We start from the raw sequence: 21,075 nt of genomic DNA on the forward strand, positions 1-21,075 counted from the left end.
TATAAGAATGATGCCAGATGTGGGGCTCACAATGGAAAAAAATCAAAATCATTAAGAACCCCCACTCTGCCCAAGGCCAAGGTTCACTTTTGACAATTTTGTCACCCAGCAGCTCTTATTGTAATACTGTGTCATTATACACGTGCGTACATTTAATGTGACCACCGATGAAGACCCTCTGGGTTAAAACATGTTTGATCTATGGCCATGCCATGTTGCCTTTAATAATAAATATTTGAATTTATGTTTTTTGTTGCTCAACCTTCACGGTTCCTGACTCCTTGTCTCTGGTTGGATTTCGGTTCCCTGTTTTGTTTTTCACCTCCTCGAGGAACAAGTCCCGCTTTCTTAAGCGGCCCCGTCAGGTGTGCTTTGCAGAAAATGGAAACATGAAATCCAGACATTCCTGCCAAGAAATAAAACCAAAAGAAACCCGTTTCTGCACGTGGAGGAGAGCTGGGGAGGAAAGGCAAGCTGTGCGACAGCTCAGAAGAAAAGGGGACGTGAAGGGAGGGAAGTGGATCCCTGGTTGAAAGAGAGGGACCCACCGGACGTGGGTCCTTTTCAGCCCTGAGGGAACAAGGTATGTTGCGAGCTGCTAGGCTGAGAACAAGGGAGACGCCCTCTTTCTAAGCAAAAAAGCTGATGGGATGGGGAATACTTCAGGGGGAGGTGGAAGCACGGTGCCGAAACGAGGCTTGCAGAGGGTAAAAATAAATGCATATATAAATATATATATAAATATTGGGTCCTGAGTTATAACACAACATCACAGAAACTAAACTGAACGCTGCGGGATAACTTGGAAGCAGGGCTGCCGAGAGGAAGGCGGGGACTAGGGGGTCACCCTGGGGAACCAGGCCAGGGGCCACTGGGGTGTGGCTGTAGACACCTGGGAGGCCCTTCATTGACAAGGAAGGAAGAGGCAAGTGTGACCCTGGGCCCCTTCAAAACTGGACGATAAACTACTGGGAGGGGGAGCACAGACATTGCTCTGACCCCCCTGGATGTTAATGAGACCAGGTTAGCAATCTAACCCTGCTGACAAGGTCAGGTGCTGTGAAAGCCACTATGGTGTAGAGCAGGGGTCCCCAACGGGGTGCCCATGGGCATAGTGGTGCCCACCTTTGGGCAGGGCAGGTGGAGCTTTTGTCCCGCAGAGCTTCTGACTGGCTGTCGGTGCCACCGCAGCACCAGGATCTTCACCATATGACAAAAAATAAGCTGTGTGTGTCTACAAAAACATTTTTAAACACTATGTTTGTAATAAAAGGCATCCTGTTCAATAGAGGTTCTATCTAAAATGCTGGAGAGCTGCTATTGCAGATACGTGTGGCCTCACTCCCTGATACTTTGTGGCTGGCTCCACCTCTCGCAGCAGACATTTTGTGGTTAGCTCCACCTCCTGCAGCAGCCATTTTTGTGGCCGCGCCAGAATTCCACAGTTCTGCATCAGAATTCCAAGGGTGTCCACAGGCTCAGATAGGCTGAGAAATCTGGATGTAGAGTGTCAGAACAGGATCTAGCTTTAGATCTTCAGTGGGAGCCCTTGGGTCTGTCCCTTTGTTTATGCCTGACCTGGCCCATAATGTCACTGAGGTTGAGGGGGTGATAAAAGAGGAGGAGAGAACTGTATAAACCACCCAGAGCTCCATAGCATGATAAAAATGCAATAACTGGACAGATGGAATCATGTGATGCTTGGATGGGGAAGACCCATGGGGAATCTTTGTCCAGGGCCCGTGGGAGCTCTTGGCAGCCCCGCTGGGAAGGGCTAGCTTAAAAGCACTGAGAGTACCTCTGTACCACCACATCCCCACAGGCCTTGGAAAGAACCGGCAGGCAGGGATAATACCTGGAAAAGGAAGTTCAGATTAAACATAGAATAGTCACGCAACACACTGAGATTTGCAGCAGTTCACTTTCTGAAAGGCAAAAGATGACTGACACCCCCGTCAGTTCCCAAAATCCTGGGCACAGCTAGCTTCAGCCCTCCAACCCGCCCACCCACCCTAAAATACTGGTCAGGTTCAGAACAGAGCATACACCAGAGTGGTTCACTCAGAAAAATCCAAAATTCTCAAGGAGAAATCGCCCAGCCTTTGCATGTGATGAAGAGACCACCGAAAGTGACCCTCAACCTGTTATCCATACTGAAATGACACCCAAAGGAGAAATGCAAAACCGTATTGAATGTTATCACATGCAGTTGCTTGGAAGAGTTTAAAGCATTTGCAGGACTGGTTTAACTTCCTAGTCCTTTCCCACCCCAAATCGAAACAAAAGCTTAAGTACAAGTAACTGTCTATGCATAATATATTTTTCTTATTAACTTTAATTCTCCTGTTACGGATTCTCTCTCTTTTGTCTATCAAAGTTTAGATAGCACGTTCCTTGGGGCAGGGACCTGCCTGATAAACAGAGGCCAGCAAACCGATTGTCCAAGCTTATGTGCAACTGGCCTCTGTCTGAAATTTAATCACGGTTGTGGCACAAATACCTTTCCAGATTTTCATCGGCAAGGTGAGGGGGGGGATAATAAACTCCACAAGGTGAACCAGATTGCTTTAAAAAATGCCTAGGGTTAAATAAAATGGCCAGGGTTACACTAAAACCCGCTACCCAGAGGAGGAAACCAATAAACAGACTCAAAAGTCCCAGGAGGAGAACTGAAGATACGTTTTCAAAACAGGCAGCTTCAAAGACAGGTGAGATCCAGGAAGCAGAATGACTGAAGGAGAAAATCCTTCAAAGAGTTTTCACGGATATGCGTCTGTGCATAAATCCTACGAGCACCAAGATCAAGAAGAGCTAGTGGGAACTTAATGGCAAGAACTGATTTACGGCTCAGGCAGTTGTCTATCCTTAACTGTTACGTTTTATGTATGGGAAAGGAAGGGTTCTACCGTAATGTTTATTTAAGGCTTTTCAATAATTTCCAGCCTAGATTTGGTGCCAGTCTCCCTAGATTTGGTGCCACCCTCCCATCACTTGAGAGGCCCTCAATGGCAGCAGCCTTCTGTATTACACTGTTTCTCTGCTTAGAAGAAAAGGGGTCACTTCTGGTTCTCATATCTCAGCATTCAGGAATTCAGCACAAAACACACACATACCCTCCTGGCAAACATGCCCACAGCTGCCCTCTGTAGCTGGTTAACTGTATGAGCCCTTTTCTTCACAAAAGCAAGTGGCACCATGTACTAACTTTAATAGGTCATCCTCAGGCTGGCAACCCTGTGCTCTCTTAGTTGGCAGTGAGCTGCATCAGAGTTGGCTTCCGAGTAAGCACCCCTATGATCAAGTGACAGATATTTATATCGTGCAAAAAAGCTCAGGCATACTCCCAAGCAAGGCCTAATAAACTATCCCTGTGCTGCAGAGGGGTGGAGCAAGAATGCTTGTCTAACGCCCGTGTGATCAGTTTGCAGCCAAGGTGAGATTTTGGATTCCTTAAAATTATTTGGTATTATAAAAATTGCAGTTTGGCTCAGGGTAGCTGCAAACCAAAGCCAACAAACTGCAACAAAAATGCCCTGAACACGGACTGGTCAGTTCTGCTTCTCCCCACTTGGAATCAAACAGACAGGTTAAATGGCTCACAGCTACTTTAACCTAACAGCTGATTGACCAGGGTTTTAGGTTAAATGGCTGGCAGCCATTTCAGCCTAACAGCAGGGCAGGTGCACCCATCCACTGTTATGCTGAAATGGCTGAGAGTCATTTCACTGGCTCATAGACATTTAAACCTAATGACTGATAGGTAGACCCAGCTGGCTGAGGTGTTAGGATTAAAGAGCCCAAACAGTCAAACTGGACACATCCAGCAAACCAAACTGGACAAAAATCAAGCAAATGTTTGGGCAAGATATGGACCCAACCAGGTTTACGCTGAATTTTAGCTCGTAAATCCATTTGTGTCCATCCCTAATTATTTATTTAAAGCAGTGTAACCCACAGTCAAGCACTCCTTCGGGGGTTTCTGACAATTAAAAGAAAACATGCCATTACAATAAAACCCATATGAGAAATAGCCACATAAAAGTCACCCATAAAACAGCCTTGGCGTAAAATTACCAGCTATTAAATTAGAGCCACAAAGCCAGGAGGAGAAAAAGGGGCCGCGCTACATTGATGGCCTCCAGGTCAGGAGCTGGGAACTCCTTGACTCACGAACATACAGCTGAATATTCTTCTCTTATTAGCAGTCCATAATATCTGGGTTTAGTTTATTGTCTCCCCCTCTCTTTTCTTTGTCTTGTCAAGGAAGTCCAGAGTTCCTATGAAGAGGCAGACAATGGAAACCCCTGCTGATCTATGACCTTGAAATCCCAATGAGGGGTCCCCGGATGTCGGTTGTGGCTGGATGGCCCTTAATTATTGCTCTTTTAACAATTCCAGGGCAAACTGTTAAACAGAATCAGAGGGGCTGAAAAAAAAAATCGCATATATTCAATGACTGCATAAGCAATTAGTAACCAGCCCAATTAGAGAAACCTGCTTCCCCCTTCCTCTGCAGTGGTTGCTCTGCCCCTTCCAGCCCCCCCCCCCCCAAGGGGCATGACAGCACAGATCAATTTTTACTTAAGCCCTGGTAAATCTGGAGCCAATATACATTAAGTTAAAACGCATCATAAAACACATTTCCCCAGTGACTTCAGGGCTCTTGTTTACAGCTCGGTATTAAAAGGGGAAAGCAGATAAGGACGGCCATCTGCGGCATCTTGCCTCCGAGGAGGATAAATCCAGAAACAAGATAGCACAACACGCAAGGAATATGACAAGCGACAGAAGCAGACTGGAAGACAAGAGGAGGGGGAAAGAAGTTGTTTGTTATTGAATACTGTTATAGCACACTGTTGGTCGTCATCGTTGTTGTTTAGTACTGTTGTTATATTACACTGCTGGATACAAATTCACTGTTAAACAAGTTCTACATTGAATGTTCGTTGTACTGTACTGCATACGAGAGTTATAATGTAAACCGCCCTGAGCCGAAAGGGAGAGCGGGACATAAATATAATAAATAAATAAATACATAAGGTTAGGATGGAGTGGATTCCGGGGAAAATGAGATCTGGGCTGATGCTCCAGTCTAGCGAGGGCGATTCACGTGTGTGAACCGGTTTGTGTATGTGTGTTGTGAGCAGTGTTGTGAGCAGAATTAGGGGGATTTCAACCTTCCTCAGCGCTGCCTTCCTGAGCTCTGCATGGCTATTCTTCTACACAAGTCCAACAACTCTGGGAACGACTTTCCAGCAGACAGAAGGGGGGTGCAGGAATGGAAACAAAGACAGGAAAGTGCCACACATCTTCCATGGCATGCTGCTGGACGGAAGCCGATAAATATATTTAGATTCCCAAAGCCACGAGGGTCTGCTAAACAGCAGCAGGTGAGAGAGACAGGACAAAACGTCGATATTTTTTTTTTTAAAGACATCACTGCAAAGATATCCAAAATAGGAGACCCAGTACGCCGTGTGCTTCAAAATGAGCTATGCTAAATTACACATGAACTCTTCAGCATCACTGGTGCTACCTGGAAAATTACAAAAACCTTGCTTTTCTCCTCCTTGGCCGTCAGCAGGGCAAGACTCTGCAAGCAAAAAGAATCCCTCGTCTAACTGAAGGAACAGGCTGATCACTCAGGTTTATTTTGTCGGGAACCTTATTAGCAACCCTATTGATCCAAGGAAAGCCCACGGGGCTTGCATAGGTCCTGGCTTTCCAAAGATGAAAGCAGATGAAAATTCTTGGTGGCATGAAGCACACACACCCTCCACCCTGCCGCTGAGAATTCTTTTCTGAGCCCTGCTGTGTGCTGGACGCATTCGGAGTCCTGCTCCGATTTATTTCATTCATAATGGCATTTCTGTTACTTATAATCTGCCTTTGTCACTGGAACGCCAGACGGCTTACACAGAGAGAGTCAACAGACTCAGCAGGATGGGACATTCACGGGACGATGCAATAGGGTTACTGTCATGATCCAAGGCTGGTCTCTTGAAGGAGATGACAATGGAGATATTCTTCATAGAAAATAGTTCAAAGTTGCTTATTGTGTCCAAGAGGGGACATCTCGAAGCATCATGATAGTTAAGAACGACTGGCTTGACCCGTCTTAAGGATACATATAGGGAACCCCCTTCTTTCCACTAACACACCTTCTTCCTGCCATAAGCTATTCCCACAGGAGAAGGGCTTTTATCTTCAGAGGACAGCTAGAACAAAGCAAAATGTATATTTTTACGCCTAGTGGCCAAAAGGCAGCCAGAACTACTGGCAAGAGCCATAAATGCAAAACAGAGATAGCATTGTGAAGACCACTTTCTACTGCCTGGGAACAGAGTATGGTGTGTGAGAGAGGAGTGAATGTGTGTGCACATGCACACACACACGTGTACATTTGTGCTAAGAGCCAGGAGAGGAAAGGGAAACAAGAGTAGAGCCCAGTGGCCCCTGGGACTCTGGTTCACTGTTCTTCAAAACCATGTCATGTAGTGCAGGGCTACATGACACTGTAGACTGCAGATATCTGGATCCCACCAGAAGTCTAAAAACAGAACTGAAGCAAAGATTAAGTATTATCGCGACATATCAAATGACACAAAATTACAAAATCACCCTACTTACAGCAAACGACACACAGTCGTATAAGGCCCCAATCCTTAAGCAGTTATCCAAGTAATGTTGTGAACCATATTGTACAGTGCAACCCTATTGGCTGTGTAGGAAATCCCCCTTGAATAATGTGAAATAAAGAGGATGTTTTCTTTTGGAGGAAAGTCCCCATGAATTATCCTATATTAATCAGCCATTTAAAATGGACCTTAATCGGTTGAAACAGCAGGCTATGTTGTTCCGTGTTGCATGAGCAAAGTGCGCCCCGGAGTCAAGAGAAATACTTGAAGTCAAGATAAATCTTTGAATTGGAGAGACAGAAGCCACTTTCAGAGACCTAAGGCACAAAATTCAACATGCTATAATTCTGGCATCTCAAAACACGAAGGATTTGGAGGGGTTTTTTTCTAGGGGGAAAATATCCTTTCAAATTTTTTAAAAATTCTCAAATCGCATCAAAATTCTAGAAGGATAGCTTTGTTAACCCATCCCAGGAAAGAGCCACAATATTTAGTGCGTGCTGCACAGAAGACCAGGAAACTTGTACTGTGGCTTTAAGTGTTCATTGCGAGGCTAAACCCGTTTTGTTAGATGTTAGATACATGATGCAGTCATCTAAATAGCTAGTTGTGTAAAAGGCACCCAGGTGTACACTCTTCCCCCCCCCCCCCCAAATAGAGAGCAAAAGAAGAAGAAACTCTTCTTACAAGTTAGGCTGAAATCCAAGCAGCATAAGGAGAGGTGGTCCCATTTAGGGTTGCCAATTATTCAGAAAACCTATCACTGCAATCGCATACGCACAAACCCCAGTGCAAAATTTCTCAACGTTTCTTACAGAAAAACATTTTCACAGGTTCTTCGCTAGAAAGTAATGCACTGTTCTACAGGAAGGGTTGTGGTTCAATAGAAAAAACATCTGTGCTGAATGCAGAAGGCTCCAGGTTCAATCCCCGCGGAAAGGACCAGGTTGGAGGTGAATGACCTCCGCTTGATTCCGTAAAGAGCTGCTGCCAATCTGAGCAGGCAATACTGACCTTGAGGGCCTGATTCAGTATCAGGCAGCTTCATATGTTCCGCAATCCTGGTCAAAAATTGGCAACCTAAATCTTTTTAATTTGCAAAGCATAAATGAACACAAGAGCCAATAAAATGGACACTTGACCCACTCAGAAGGAATGGGACAGACTTAAGGTTGCCAGCAATCCCACACATTGAGCCTCTATTAAAAAGGACAGGGCTTCTTTTTTCCAGGCAGATGGCAACCCTAGCCATTCTCTGAGGACTAGGGAGGAAAAGACACAGTTGTCTTTGGTGAATAGGGACAACGGGGTACAGGTGGCAACTGAAGAAGGACATGCACATAAAAAATTATGCCCAGAATTAAACTTGGTTGGTCTTAAGAGGTGCCACCGGACTCAAACTCTGAACTTTGAAACCATTAGATTCGTGTTCTGGAGCACCTTCGAGACCACCAAGAGTTCTGTCACAGAAGCCATGCTATCAACAGCTGGTTGGTGTCCAGCAAGGGGCAGCTACCCAGCTTAAGAAGAGCACCACCAGCTGGTTTCTGTTAAAGGAACAGGAGCAAGGCCAAAAGACTGGGAAGGGGGTCAGTTGGCAACCCTACCTATTGCAGTTAGATTCAAGCCGAGGAGCACCTGAAAGACCAACAAGTTTTTCAGGGTAAAACCTTTTAATAGTCAAAGCTCCCTCCATCCATGTGATACCCTGAAACTCAAGGTGCTACTAGACTCAAATCTAACTGTTTCACTGTAGGCGGATAGCTGCCCTGGTCTGAAGCAACAGAACAACTTGAAGCCCAAGAAAATTTAATTCTGGATATAAGCTTTCGTGTGCATGCACCTTACCTTACAATAATTCTCTTTAAAAAAAACCCCACCTTTATTGACCAGTTCCCTGCAGAAGGAAAGAGGCTTCTGCAAGCAGTCTTGGCAAACGTTAAAAATTAAAGCCCCCCCCCCTTCTGTCTTGAGCTTTTAGTACCAGCTTGGATCAGCAGCTTTCCCCTTTTAAATATTTATACCCCTTGCCTTCCTTATTTGCTAGCCTGCTTGCTAATGAGTCGCATTTACAGGTGACTCACGCTGCAGCTGCAAAGAAAAGTTCTGCTGGCTGACCAGGCCTGCTCTAGGCAATTGACAAGCCTTCCACTGAAACATTGGCAAGGGGAGGTCCAGAAGAAGAGAAAAGGGGGCTTGAGTAGGGATGCCAGCCTCCTGGTGGGACCTGGAGACCCCCCAGAATTGACCCCCCAGAATTATAGGACATCTCTAGATGGCAGAGATCACTTCATTGACTAAATGGATGCTTTAGAGCAGGGGTAGTCAACCTCTGGTCCTCCAGATGTCCATGGACTACAATTCCCATGATCCCCTGCCAGCATTTGCTGGCAGGGGCTCATGGAAATTGTAGTCCATGGACATCTGGAGGACCACAGATTGACTACCCCTGCTTTAGAGGGTGGACTCTATCTCATTAGACCCCACTAAGATCCCCATTCTCCCCAGGCTTCATCCCCAAATCTCGAGAAGTTTCCCGAATTGGAACTGGCAACTCTACAGCCCTATCCCCTGTGGATGGCCAGGAGGGACCTGCCAACCTTAGGCTCTAGGACAGGGGTGGCCAAAAGGTGGCTCTCCAGATGTCTATGGGCTACAATTACCATGAGTCCTGGGAATGTCCATGAACATCTGGAGGGCCCCTGTTTGGCCATCCCAGCCTTGGGAGGTGTGGGGGTATTTTCCCTAAAAAGGTGGCCCTGGAGAGGGAAACTTTAGACCACAACGCACGCAAAACTCCAAAAATAGGTCTATGGAGATGTGAATATTAAGTAGCCTAAGTGAGGAATGAATGGTGGTGGTGGGGCTGTATCACTAGTCCAGGCATGGCTGCGAGGCAGCTCTCCAAATGTGCATGGACTACAATTACCATGAACCCCTGTAGGGAAAGAGTCATGGTAATTGTAGTCCATGACCATCTGGCGAGCCCAGGCTTTAAAGGGGGCGTGGCTAAACTGTAGGTCAGATTCTATAGGGAAGCCCATTGGTGGACAGAACAGCGCGCCTTGGCCACCCAGGACGTGGGCGTGGCCATCCCTCGGGGGGGCGTGCCTCAAGGGATTAATTTGCATATTCCGCCGCGGCCCCGCCCCCTTCTCTTCAGGTTTTTCTCTCACCTGCGCACCACGACGGCCCCCAGCAGCAGCAGGAAGACGCCCCCCAAGAGTCGCCTCCGCCGGCGACCCCCGCAGGCCCACATGGCAGGGAAGCCGTCCGGCCGAGCCCCGGCTCCGTTACCAGGGACTCCGACTTTCACCACCATTGGCAGCACCGTTACTAAGACGGGCTCCTCCCATTGGAGGAGGGCGGGCCCTTCGCTCGCACCCGATTGGTCGCTATCGAGGGATCAAAAGGAGGGGCGGGAGATTCGGGCTGCTTCGAGCGGATTGGGCAGCGGCGTGCCAAAGGGGGCGGGACTTTTCCCTTGGTTGGGTGGCGGCCGCGTCGATCACTACCTTTCTTTGCCAGGCCAACGATCGGCCGGAGATGCTGAGCAGCTTCAAGCGCAGAACTGCGGAGACACCGGGGGGATGGGGGGGAGCGCTCTCTGCACGTGCTCAGAGGCAGGGCTGAATTGGAATGGATCGATTAACGAAGTTATTGCTGAATTTCGTTTTGACTCCCGAAGGGAATCAAATTAAGGAGAGCCCTGCAGTGCTGGAGGGGAACTGCGGTCTGTTGCAGCACAAAGTGGATTTAGGAGGGCCTTGTGGAAAACAGCGGAATTCACCATTTCAAAATCCAACCCACATTAGACAGTGTAGTGCAGTGGTTAAGTGTCAGATTAGTCCCGGGGTAGCGAAACTGGCTCTCCCGATGTCCACAGACTACAGTTTGCATGAGACCCCTGGTAGGATGCTGGTAGGGGCTCATGGGAATTGTAGTCCATGGACATCTGGAGAACCACAGGATCTGAGAGACCCAGGTTCAAATCTTCACCCTGCCACCCTGGGTCTCCTTGGGCCAGTCACACCCTCAGGCTAGCCTACCTCACAGGGTTGTTGTGAAGACACAATGGAGAGTAGAACAAGGTGGGGTACTGTTAAAATGTGTGAAGAGATTTCTTGCATACTCCTGTGTGTGTTTACTTAGGAATAAGCCCTGCCAAGCTTAATGAAAGCATGTGTGAAATATCATATTTTCCTCCCATTGAGACGGGGGAATTCATCCCTGGGCAAGTCCTGTGACTCACAAAACTCATTTGTAACAAGCACACCCCTGGGTAAAGATCTATTTACAGTCCTTATCAGTTTGTATTATCTGAGGTTAAATTCCAGTTCTCCACCCTAAAAAAAACAAACAAACCCACAATTCACTATTTGAACATACAAAGAGTCTTTTAAAGACTAGGATACAAATGAAACCAGGAGCTTTTCTTTGAGGACTACTGAATAAAGAACTTTGGGGGGTGAGGAATCATGGAACCTTGGCATTGTATATGATTATGGCAGCAATGCTGTTATATGTTCAACAACGGAAAAGTTTGATATTACCCACAGTGGAAGCCAGGTTGATAAACATGGTTGAATTGGCAGAGATGGCCCAACTCTTTCAATAGAGAAAAGGCAACAGCTGTATTTGTTAATTGAAAACCTCTTTGCAACACAAATGAAAGAGTGCTTGTTTATAAAAAAAAGGGGTTTAATTTTTTGTTGATATAAACACAGGTTTATATTTAATTATATTAGTCATAGATAAAATTGGAAGCCTTTTATTTATTTCTTCTATCCTGTCTTTCGTTATGTTGTTCTTTCTGTTTTCTGATTGTTTTTCTTGCTTTGTTATGCTTTTAAAATTTTAATAAAAAAATTAGTCACTGTCTGCACACAGCTCCTGGTTGTTGTGCAAACACTGCGATCCACTGACTTCGACATTGTTATAGTCTCTCTTGCTCTACAGGAACGGCCATTCATCATGGGGGTACTTATGCTTTCCTAACCCCGGTTGACCCCAAGACAACAGGCCGGAATTGTCACTTATCAATTGTGGTCGGATATGTTTAATCATTGTTCTAAATATGATGTCATTTCAAGTTGGTTCATAGCTCTTTTCATAAATGCAAATGCCACAAGGCCAGATCGCACTGTCATAGATGTGAACTCTTTGATATTGCCGCTTGGATTGAATAGGTTACGCTTGGGATAGTGATTAATTCAGGTGGTCTTCCTAAATCAGAAGCGACTTAACAACACTTAGAAGACATGGTTTTTATATCCCTCTTTGCACAATCCGAAGGACTCTCAGCTTACAATTGCCTTCCCTTCCGCTCCCCTTAACAGACACCCTGGGAGGTAGGTGGGGCTGAGAGCTCTAAGAAAACTGTTCTCACAGCTGTATGAGAACTGTGACTAGCCCAAGGTCACTCAACTGGCTGCACGCTGAGGCGGAGTGAGGAATCAAGCCCATCTCCATCGTTTGTAACCACTACGTACCACCTAGAATTAATGTGCTTAGGAACTCCACCCCAGATTTGGGGGGTTGGGGGGAATTTTATACATTTTATTATTTTTCTATGATGTATGCCCCACCTTTCTCATCAATCAATGCCACCAAGGCAGCTAGTAATTAAACACCATTAGAAAAACAGATCAGCAAACCGTTTTAGACCAAAACCAAGTTCCACCTGTAAACAGGGGGAAAAGCCATTAAAACAGAAGGTGGGAAAGAGACCATTGAGGGGACACTGGTTAAACCAGAAAAAGGCTCCGCCCACTGGCAGTGGACAGCAACAAAAGGGAGATAAATCCCATATTTTTAACTCCGCTGTCCTCTAAAAAACAATGGCGGCCTCTATGCTTACCTCCTGCCCTATTTTAATCTCACAACAGCCCTGTGATGTAGGTTAAGGAGAACAGAATCACAGAATGCAGAAGCAGAAAAAATGACATAAATCCACTCAATTTGCCAATGCTGTCCAGCTCTCAGAACACTATTTAATTTGAAGCACGGATGAAAAACAGCCTCCTGTATAGCTCTATGTAAATATTGAACCGTCACACCTGCATGACCTCACTATGGCTTCAAACACATTCAAAGACACAAAAAGAAGTATGAGAGGCCAGAGATCACAGCAACCCTGCCCAAAGATTACACATGCCTGTACAAATCGCCTGGATTCAGAATAAGAGAGGCAGAAGACGAGGAGAGCTCCCCTTCCCACCCCATGCCTCATTTTGGATCCCTGCAGTCTGTACCCTACAGCAGGGGTAGTCAACCTGTGGTCCTCCAGATGTCTGTGGACTACAATTCCCATGAGCCCCTGCCAGCATTTGCTGGCAGGGGCTCATGGGAATTGTAGTCCACGGACATCTGGAGGACCACAGGTTGACTACCTCTGCCCTACAGCACTCTCTCCAGCGGGAACAATTGCTGGCGAACGAGAAATGAATGCTTAATAGAACAAGCAATAGGACCAGAAAATCAGCTTTTATTGATTCCAACATTGAAAAACAAAATTGATTGCCTTTGGATTCCTTTCTTTGTTGGATTCTTCGAAAAGGGCCACGGCTGCAGGCCCGGAGTGTTTCTTGTCGTTTGGCCTGATCGATGGGCAACAAAGAGCTCAAGCACGCCGTTGGATGGGAGAAAGATCAGTGGTTTCACTGAGGAAAGAGTGTGGAAAGATTATTGACGGCCCAGAAATGAAATCCATCTCTTTTTCTGGGCGCTTGACCTAAATCACAAGCCCTGTCCAGTTAAAGAGGCAGCTCTCCAAAAGGCATCTGTGGTTCCATGCACAATTCAGCGGGGGAGAAGTGCCATCTCTGGGAAATGGGAATTTAACAGGATTCCATCCTGCACAAAAGGATTCCTCCTGGTGCCCATGCCCATGAAGTAGGCCATACCCCACCTAGAGTGGGAGAGCTGGCTGGGCAGCTGAGCTGAGCAAGGATACAGGCTGGGAGGTCTCTTTCCAAAGAATATCCGCAGATGGCTCAGAGTTGGGGCTTTGAGAACAAAAGGTGCCATTGAATCTTGGAGGCGTTTGTCTCCCGCCCTCCCCGCAGTTGCTGCTGCATGGCACCGCCTGGTACAGAAACTGTGGACTTCGAGCAACGGACAGCTCCGTAGTTGTTGGAGTGGACAGAATGAAGAGACCAGCTCTCAGCTCTACGCCTGCAACAGACTTCGGGCCACAATCATCCGCATCACCTCGTTGGTCCCTAGAAGAAGGCGGAGAGAGATCACGGCTGTTAGCAAAGTAGCTCAACTGCACATCTCCGGCTTACGCTCTGCAGGGAATCCAGACTGAAATTTGCCGCTCAAAGGATCTCAGCTTTTTCTTTTTTAAAATAGGAGGCCAGTAAGTTTCTAGTCCTCGTGAAGGCCAATGTGCGAAGTGCAGGCAGTGCACGTCTCAGGTGCTGAAATACATATGCTAACTAATCGCACAATGTTACAAGCAAGGAGTGGCAGATTTAGGAATATGACAGGGATACCAGCCTCTGGGCAGGGCCTGAAGATCTTCTGTAATTACAGTCAATCTCCAGACTACAGAGATTAACTTCCTGGAGGAAAAGACGTTATTGTTAGTGCAGCATTCCATGGCATTATATACCCTGTGAAGGTCCTGGCCTCCCCAATATCCCTCCTCCCAAATCTCCTGCAGTTTCCCAACCTGGAGATGGAAATCATAACAGCAAAGCATTTGTGCGTTGGGTTCACCTTTTGCTCCAGTTTGTACTTAAGCCACATGGCCTGGGTTCTTAGCACAGGGCAGGAATAGCAGGAGGCCATGCTGAAGCAAGTGAAGGCCAGAGGGGGCAGGGCAGCCACCCCCCAGCCCCAAATTACCTTCCAATATCTGGTGCACCCGGATATCTCGCACAAACTGCTGCACAGCGTAGTCCTTCAGGTACCCGTAGCCCCCGTGCATCTGCAAGGCTTGGTTGCAGATCTAGGAAGGAGAGAAAAGCAAGGGTCAGGCACCAGGGCAGGGACAATTTCTCAGGGAATCTACGGCCGAGCAGAGCCGGAACAAGAAATCTGCCTGTCAGAAAAATCAGACCGTTGTCCAGGCTGAGAATGAAACCTCCAAAGTTCAATATCGACATTGCTTCTAGGGGATGGGGGGCGTTGTGTTTGTGTGTGGGTTTAATGTGTTAGGTTACACAGAAAGAATTTCGGTCCATGCCAGCTGTCTTGGTACGGTAGTATAAAAGCACATGGCCAAGTGCCTGAAAAAGCTGGGAAATTTAATGCTTTCCTATCTAGAATGAGAAACGCCTGTATAATTGATGTTTTATAATAGCTTTGTCATTTGTATTTCAGAACTTAATCTGTATTAGTTGTATTTCTCTCTCTCTGTATATATATATGAGAGAGATGATTATTTATTTTTGATGAAAATGCAAGATTGCCATCTAGTGGCCAAGTGGATCAGCTAAGAGCAAAATCTTCCAAGATCTCTTGATCAGAAGAAACTGCCTTATACAGAATCAGATCCTGGGTTCATCAAGGTCAGTATTGTCTACTCCAGCCTTTCTTGACTTTTTTACTGTTGAGAACCCACTGAAACATTCTTCAGGCTTCAAGAAACCCCAGAAGTGGTTCGATCGTGCAGAATATGGTTGGGAAGCAGAGCTGTGGACACGCCCACCTGGGGCCCCTCCCCTTCCCACCCCATGCAGACCCATCATTGGCCACTTGGGGAGGGTTGGGTGGGTTGATGACCATATGTGGTCCATATCACCCAATAAAATGTTTTAACAAATCTAAAAATATATATTAAGAATTAATTAACTCCCACCCATTCAGAAAAGCCTTCTAGGGCTGTCAAGAAACCCCATGGCAGGGATCATGGGAATTGTAGTCTATGGACATCTGGAGAGCCACAGCCCGGCCGCCCCTGAACATCTGCCTCCTTTTTAAAGTTTTTACTTTGCTGGTTGTGAACTCGCCATTTTCCCAGCTGAACTCATCTGTCATGAGGTCTCCTGCCACTGAGGGATCCCTGGCCGTCTTCCAAGAAAACCCACTTCTTTTTCTGGGAAACAGGCTGTTAAAGGACAGCTGTCAAATCTGTGGTTCAGTGGAAAGGTCAGCAGCTGGGCCTACCGCAAAGCACTCATCGGTGGCAAAGAGCTTGGCCATGGAGCACAGAGCCACAGCGTCCTCCCGGTTCTCCTGCAGGGACCGAGCCGCGTTCCGCACCATCAGCCGTGCCGCTACCAGGCGTGTTGCCATCTCAGCCAGCTGGAACTGGAGGTACTGTCCCCCACATAAGATAAGACAGAAAGAAGGTGTAATGGTTGGGCAAGAAAGAAAAGAACTGCTTTTTTCCCCCTGTTGTTATTACTGTCACTTTCCCTGGTCTTTATTGCAGCTGCTCTGCACTATATCCAAGGCCCACCCCTTCTGAGATGGGGTAGGAGAGGACCTTCTCCGTTGTGGTGCAGAAGCTCTGAAACTCTTTCCCAAGAGGGACTCATCTTACCTCGATATAGGCTTGCCAGCTCTGGGTGGGGAAACCCCTGGAGAATTTGGGTGTGGAGCTAGAAGTGGATGGGATTTGGGGGGTGGGGAGTGATCTTAGTGGAGTGTAACGCTATGCTCACCCTCCAAAGCAGCCCTTTTCTCCAGGGGAACTGATCTCTTTAGTCGGGAGATGAGCTATCATTTCAGGCCCGGGTCTCACTTGGAGGGTGGCAACTCTAATTCTGTTACCAACAGGAAGGTTCTGTTGCCAGGGTGAATATATACATTAAGAAGTCACCTGACTGCTCGCCAGCAGTTCCCCAAATTGCTTGCGGACGTTGAGGTGGTCCCGAGCCAAAAGGATGCAGGCGTGGGCAGCGCCCAGTGAACAAGAAGCTGGAGGAGGAGACCGGAGCAGAAGTGGTTACACCCAGGAATTCCACCTCCTCCCCACACCCCAATAGCCCATTCTGTCTTCCCCCACTCTTACCAATGTTAACCCTCCCTCCGTTCAGCCCCTTCATGGCAATGTTGAAGCCCTGCCCTTCCTCTCCCAGACGGTTGGCCACCGGGACGGCACAGTCCTCAAATATTACAGCCCGGGTTGGCTGGGCGTTCCAGCCCACCTGCAGGAAAAGAGGGAGCTCATGGTTCTCAGAAAGAGACGCTACACCTTTTATCAGCAGGGCAATAGGAGACCTTTCATTTTTTTGTACATGCTCATTTTATAGAGTGGCCAGGGTGGGTGGCTCTTTATAGAGAAAAAGAAAGCAGGCCCCTGCTCCAAAGAGCTTCCAAAACTGAGGTTTGCTATAACAAAAGTAGAGGCAAATAGGAGTAGAATTGTTGTTCATTCCAGTTATGTGTGCTTAGACTTAATTTCAGTGGAAATAGGTGATTGTGCTCAAGGTTTTGTGTGAAAGGTGGGCTTTCCGGAGGATATGGAAGAACAGATTTATTTATTTATCATGCAGTCAGTGTAGAGTAGCCAGGAGATCCTAGAATTGTCTGGCAGCCAGGCAAGGGACATTCAGGGGAGGCTTGTCATTTCCTGCCTCCACATCATGACCCCTACTGTTCCTTGGAGGTATCCTACTCAAATACTTGCTAGGGTCAACCCTGCTTAGCTTCTGAGATTTGCTGGGCTTGGCCTTCCCTGGCCTATCCAGGTCAGGGGAAGAACAGAGAGAGAGTCAAGTAGGCTTCTGGCACAAGGGTGGCCCACAAGAGCTTGAGAGACCAGCTGCACCACAAGCTAGGGAGAACACGAGAGGCCAGCTGTGCCCCAGTTCTCTTACCTTCCTCTCCTTCTTCCCGAAACTCAGCCCCGGGATGCCTTTCTCCAGCACCAAGCAGGAGATGCCCTTGGCTCCTGGCCCTCCCGTACGGCACATGACCACGTACACGTCTGTATCACCGCCGCCACTGATGAAAGCCTAGCAAGAGAAATGTGAGAATGCGGTCCGTCAGGAATCCCCCATCCTCGACCCACAGCCAGCCTGGGACAGAAGGTTTGTGAACTCAAGACCCTTAGAATCAGAAGGCAAGGGAGCAAGAAGCACGACAGGCCAAACAGAGAAATGAAAAGATGGCGAGAAACTGGGGAAGGGAGTGGGGAGAGAAGGGGAGCACCTGAAAAAGCAATTTAAAACTCTTAAGGACATTAGCAAGCCATGGATCCATCTGGTCCAAACTCCGGCAACCATCGGCAGCAAGTCAGAACCTTTGAGAACCCCACAAGCAGGGCACAATAGCAACGGCCCGCTCTTGTCTGCAGTCCCCAGCATCTAGTAAATACGGGATATACTGCCTTTTAACATGGAGGTTCCATTTGGTTCTTATGACTAACAGCCACTGACAGGCCTCTCTCCATTAATTTGTCTGTTCCTGTTTTTAAAGTGGTGGCTAAATCATTACCGTAAAGGGATGGAGAGGAGTGGCTTAAAGATTGTGTTGCTTGCCAGAAGGCTGCTGGTTCAAATCCACTCTTGGTCAAACCCCATCATCTCTCCCCTATAGTGCGTCTGGTGCTATCTTCCATACAGGGATAACACAGGCCTCCCTCACAGGGCTGTTTTAAGGATTCTAACAGGACAACGCCTATTGACACCAACCATCCAGATTGGTCAGTTACTATTTGTCTCCGAGACAATAGTCCTTGAAGTTCTGGATTATCTTTTAAGTATATTTATTAGAGGCACAGACATTTCAGTTTGCGGGCGAGGTTGGCAGAATGCTCCAACAGGAGAACGTTCATCAAGGAATGGATCGTGAACGAGCGAGTGGCCATTTCCACAGACATGCCGGGGCAGAGAAGCAAGCTGGGAGCTTCTCCCACGCTCAGAAGCTGCAGAAGGTTTCAAGACGACGGAAGCTGGTACCTTGGAGCCATTCAGGACATAAGTGTCGCCTTTCCTCTTGGCGGAAGTTAGCAAAGAAGCAGCATCGCTCCCACTTCCTGGTTGGGAAGAGGAAGAAAAAGTCTGTCCGCGTGAAAAACAATCTTCGTTCCTGCAGTTCCTGCCTTCTGCCTATCCATCCCAAGCCTGGACAGACTGCTCGGCTGTCAATCATAACTTCTCATCTACCATTGAGCTGGTTGCTCTATTTCAGCCTAACCTAACAAAGTCTGAGGCCAGAGCACCTTTAAGACCAACCAAGTTTTATTCACGGTATAAACTTTTGTGCACATGCATACTTCCTCAGATGCCTCTACATTAATGGCAGGGTCTCAGTATTCTACAATTAAGAATGCATCTTGACACATTTATTGCCTTCACTATGTCCCCCCACCCCCCCAGAATTTAACCCAATCCTTCATTGGGAATCCCTGCCCTAGACCTAGAGGGGGAACCAGGTCAGTCTGTCTGTAGCAGTAGAAAAGAATAAGAGTCCAGCTGCACCTTAAAGACTAACAACATGTGTGGCGAGGTTTGAGCTTTTATGACTCCCTGCTCACTTCTTTAGATGCAGCCCTATCAGGACCTAACCTGGATGCTCCTGATCATACCAGATCTCAGAAGCGAAGCTGGGCTGGCTCTGGTTAGTATTTGGTTGGGAGACCACCAAGGACATCCAAGGTCACTACACAAATGCAGATAAAGTCAAATCCCCCCTGTTCCTCTCTTGCCTTGAAAATCTCACAAGGTCTCCATTTTAGTTGGCTGCCACTTGATAGTATTTTACACATGCACTCTCCTGTCGTGATTGATAACCCTTTAGTTCTCAGGATATGGAAATCTGCAGAGCCCCCCTCCCCCCCTCCCCCCACCGGTCCCACCTGGCTCTGTCAGGCAGTAAGAGGCAAGCGTCTCCATGCTGCAAAGTGAGGGGCAGAACCTGTGCCTCTGCTCTTCGTTCCCAAAGGTGTCAATCATCCAGGCGCACATGCTGCAACAGCAAAACAGACAAGAGGATCAGGGAGGCAACCAGTGGCAAAACACCTCTGTTTGTCTCTTGCCTTGAAAACCCTACAGGGGCCTGTTTCCCAACCGGCCCGCTCTCCAGACTTACTTGTGGATGCTGATGTAGGCCGTGGTGCTGACGCAGCCGGTCGACAGGGCCTCAAAGATGATGGAGGTGTCCAGCCGGGACAGTCCCGAGCCCCCCACCTCTGGCCGCACATAGATGCCACCAAACCCCAACTGGGACGCTTTCCTCAGGGTTTCCACTGGGAAGATTTCCTGTTCAAGTAGATAAAGGTGAACTGCAGACATGTTCATACGAAATTTGGCATTAATGGGTCACCCAAGCCTAAGGTCACCCAGCTGGCTGCCGTAGAGGACAAGATGGGAATCATACCTGGCTTTCCAGATTAGAGGCTGCTGCTCTTAACCACAACACTAAGCAGGCTCAATTATAGCTGCAAGAGCCTCATGGCACAAGTCTTCCTGGACACTTCAGTCCAGCATCCTATTTCCCAGAAATGTCATAGGGGAGGTGAGAGCATATGTCCTCTGCCTGCATCCTTCCCAATAACTAGCTAATGGCTTTCTTGATAAATCAACTGAACTCATTATGTTTTGCAGGCCTACTCTGGTTACAGCCTTGTAAAGGGATTGTTACTGTAGCTCAAAAAGGGATATTACAGCATTGACAGCTTTGTTTCAGAACTCTATATCCCTAGCCCTGTTACCATGATTATTGGTTGACCCATCCTGCCGATTGTGCTGGCTTGCACTGTGCAATCAGCCCCAACTCTCCCAGGGAAAGGCGGGACATAGGTATAAATAGCATCAATAAATGGGTGTTGTGTGACCTGAGATGCAACCTCACCTTTTCATCCCATTCGGCCATGTGGGGGGCCAACTCCTTGGCAGCAAAATCAAAGGCAACTCTCTGGAATTCTTTCTGTTCCTCTGTCAAACCCACCGAAGCTGGGAAGCAAAAAAAAAAAAAAGAGATTTTTTTTTTTTACCCCAAGGTAGGTTACATTTTTCTGCCAGGCAGAAATTCAACAGGAAGTGCCTTTCCCCGGTGTTGTATTTCCATGCACGACTCAAAGACACCACCTGGTGGTTTTCTGCCTGGAGCACCGCTTTGCAAGGCAAGGGAACCCTGCAAGGGGGTGTGGGAACCAGGGAGATTCGGGTGCCTGCCATAAATCCCACAATCCCATGCCCACGGTTGGGCTCTCCAACCCTTCTCCCCGATCCTTACGATCGATGCAGGAGACAATCCCCCGGCGCCCCCAGCCTGGTTGGCATCCAAGGCACCTTCGCAGCTGCAGCTGCAGCCGATAGCAGCCTCTCAAAGCCATTGCAAGCGCTACCCACGCTCCACGAAGACGTCACGCCTCCCGCGTTGCTCGCCGGGATTTGTAGTTCTAGGCTCGGGCGTCAACGCTCTTTTTTATAGACTATCCTCTGCAACGAGACTACTCTTCCCAGATGGGATTGCGAGGAGCCGCAAGGGCCTTTGGGAGTTGTCGTGCCTGTCTCTTCGCCAGCCAGTCTGGGCA

At 47.7% G+C, this 21,075-nt stretch overlaps 2 protein-coding genes across 4 annotated transcripts in view; both read right to left on the bottom strand.

Moving 5' to 3' along the window:
- Positions 1–10,000, bottom strand: part of LOC143822124 (beta-galactosidase-1-like protein 2) — a 50,805-nt gene extending 40,805 nt beyond the window's left edge. Inside the window, exons 1-2 of one of the 2 annotated variants that reach the window (XM_077306837.1) lie at positions 9,815–9,996; positions 1,799–1,855 (exon numbers count right to left, since the gene is read on the bottom strand). In XM_077306837.1, coding sequence (XP_077162952.1) covers positions 1,799–1,855; positions 9,815–9,960 — 203 coding nt within the window. In that variant the 5' untranslated portion in view covers positions 9,961–9,996. Of the gene's footprint in view, positions 1–1,798; positions 1,856–9,814 lie in introns of both variants that reach the window. The other variant, XM_077306838.1, reaches the window with a different exon arrangement.
- Positions 10,001–13,105: 3,105 nt separating this feature from the next.
- Positions 13,106–20,923, bottom strand: ACAD8 (acyl-CoA dehydrogenase family member 8). 2 transcript variants are annotated; one of them, XM_077305962.1, is made up of 11 exons: positions 20,775–20,923; positions 20,391–20,491; positions 19,629–19,798; positions 19,396–19,505; positions 18,497–18,573; positions 17,414–17,551; positions 16,606–16,741; positions 16,414–16,511; positions 15,756–15,908; positions 14,493–14,595; positions 13,106–13,861 (listed from the first exon to the last, which is right to left on the bottom strand). In XM_077305962.1, exons 1-11 carry the CDS (start codon positions 20,872–20,874, stop codon positions 13,809–13,811), a joined length of 1,239 nt encoding a protein of 412 aa, XP_077162077.1. In that variant the 5' UTR covers positions 20,875–20,923; the 3' UTR covers positions 13,106–13,808. The 2 variants fall into 2 exon arrangements, with proteins under 2 accessions (XP_077162077.1, XP_077162078.1); XM_077305963.1 differs by having other exon boundaries at positions 20,831–20,896.
- Between the last annotated feature and the right edge of the window lie 152 nt (positions 20,924–21,075).

Source organism: Paroedura picta, chromosome 12 (genome assembly GCF_049243985.1).
Source record: "Paroedura picta isolate Pp20150507F chromosome 12, Ppicta_v3.0, whole genome shotgun sequence".
In the NCBI taxonomy this organism is placed as follows: domain Eukaryota; kingdom Metazoa; phylum Chordata; class Lepidosauria; order Squamata; family Gekkonidae; genus Paroedura; species Paroedura picta.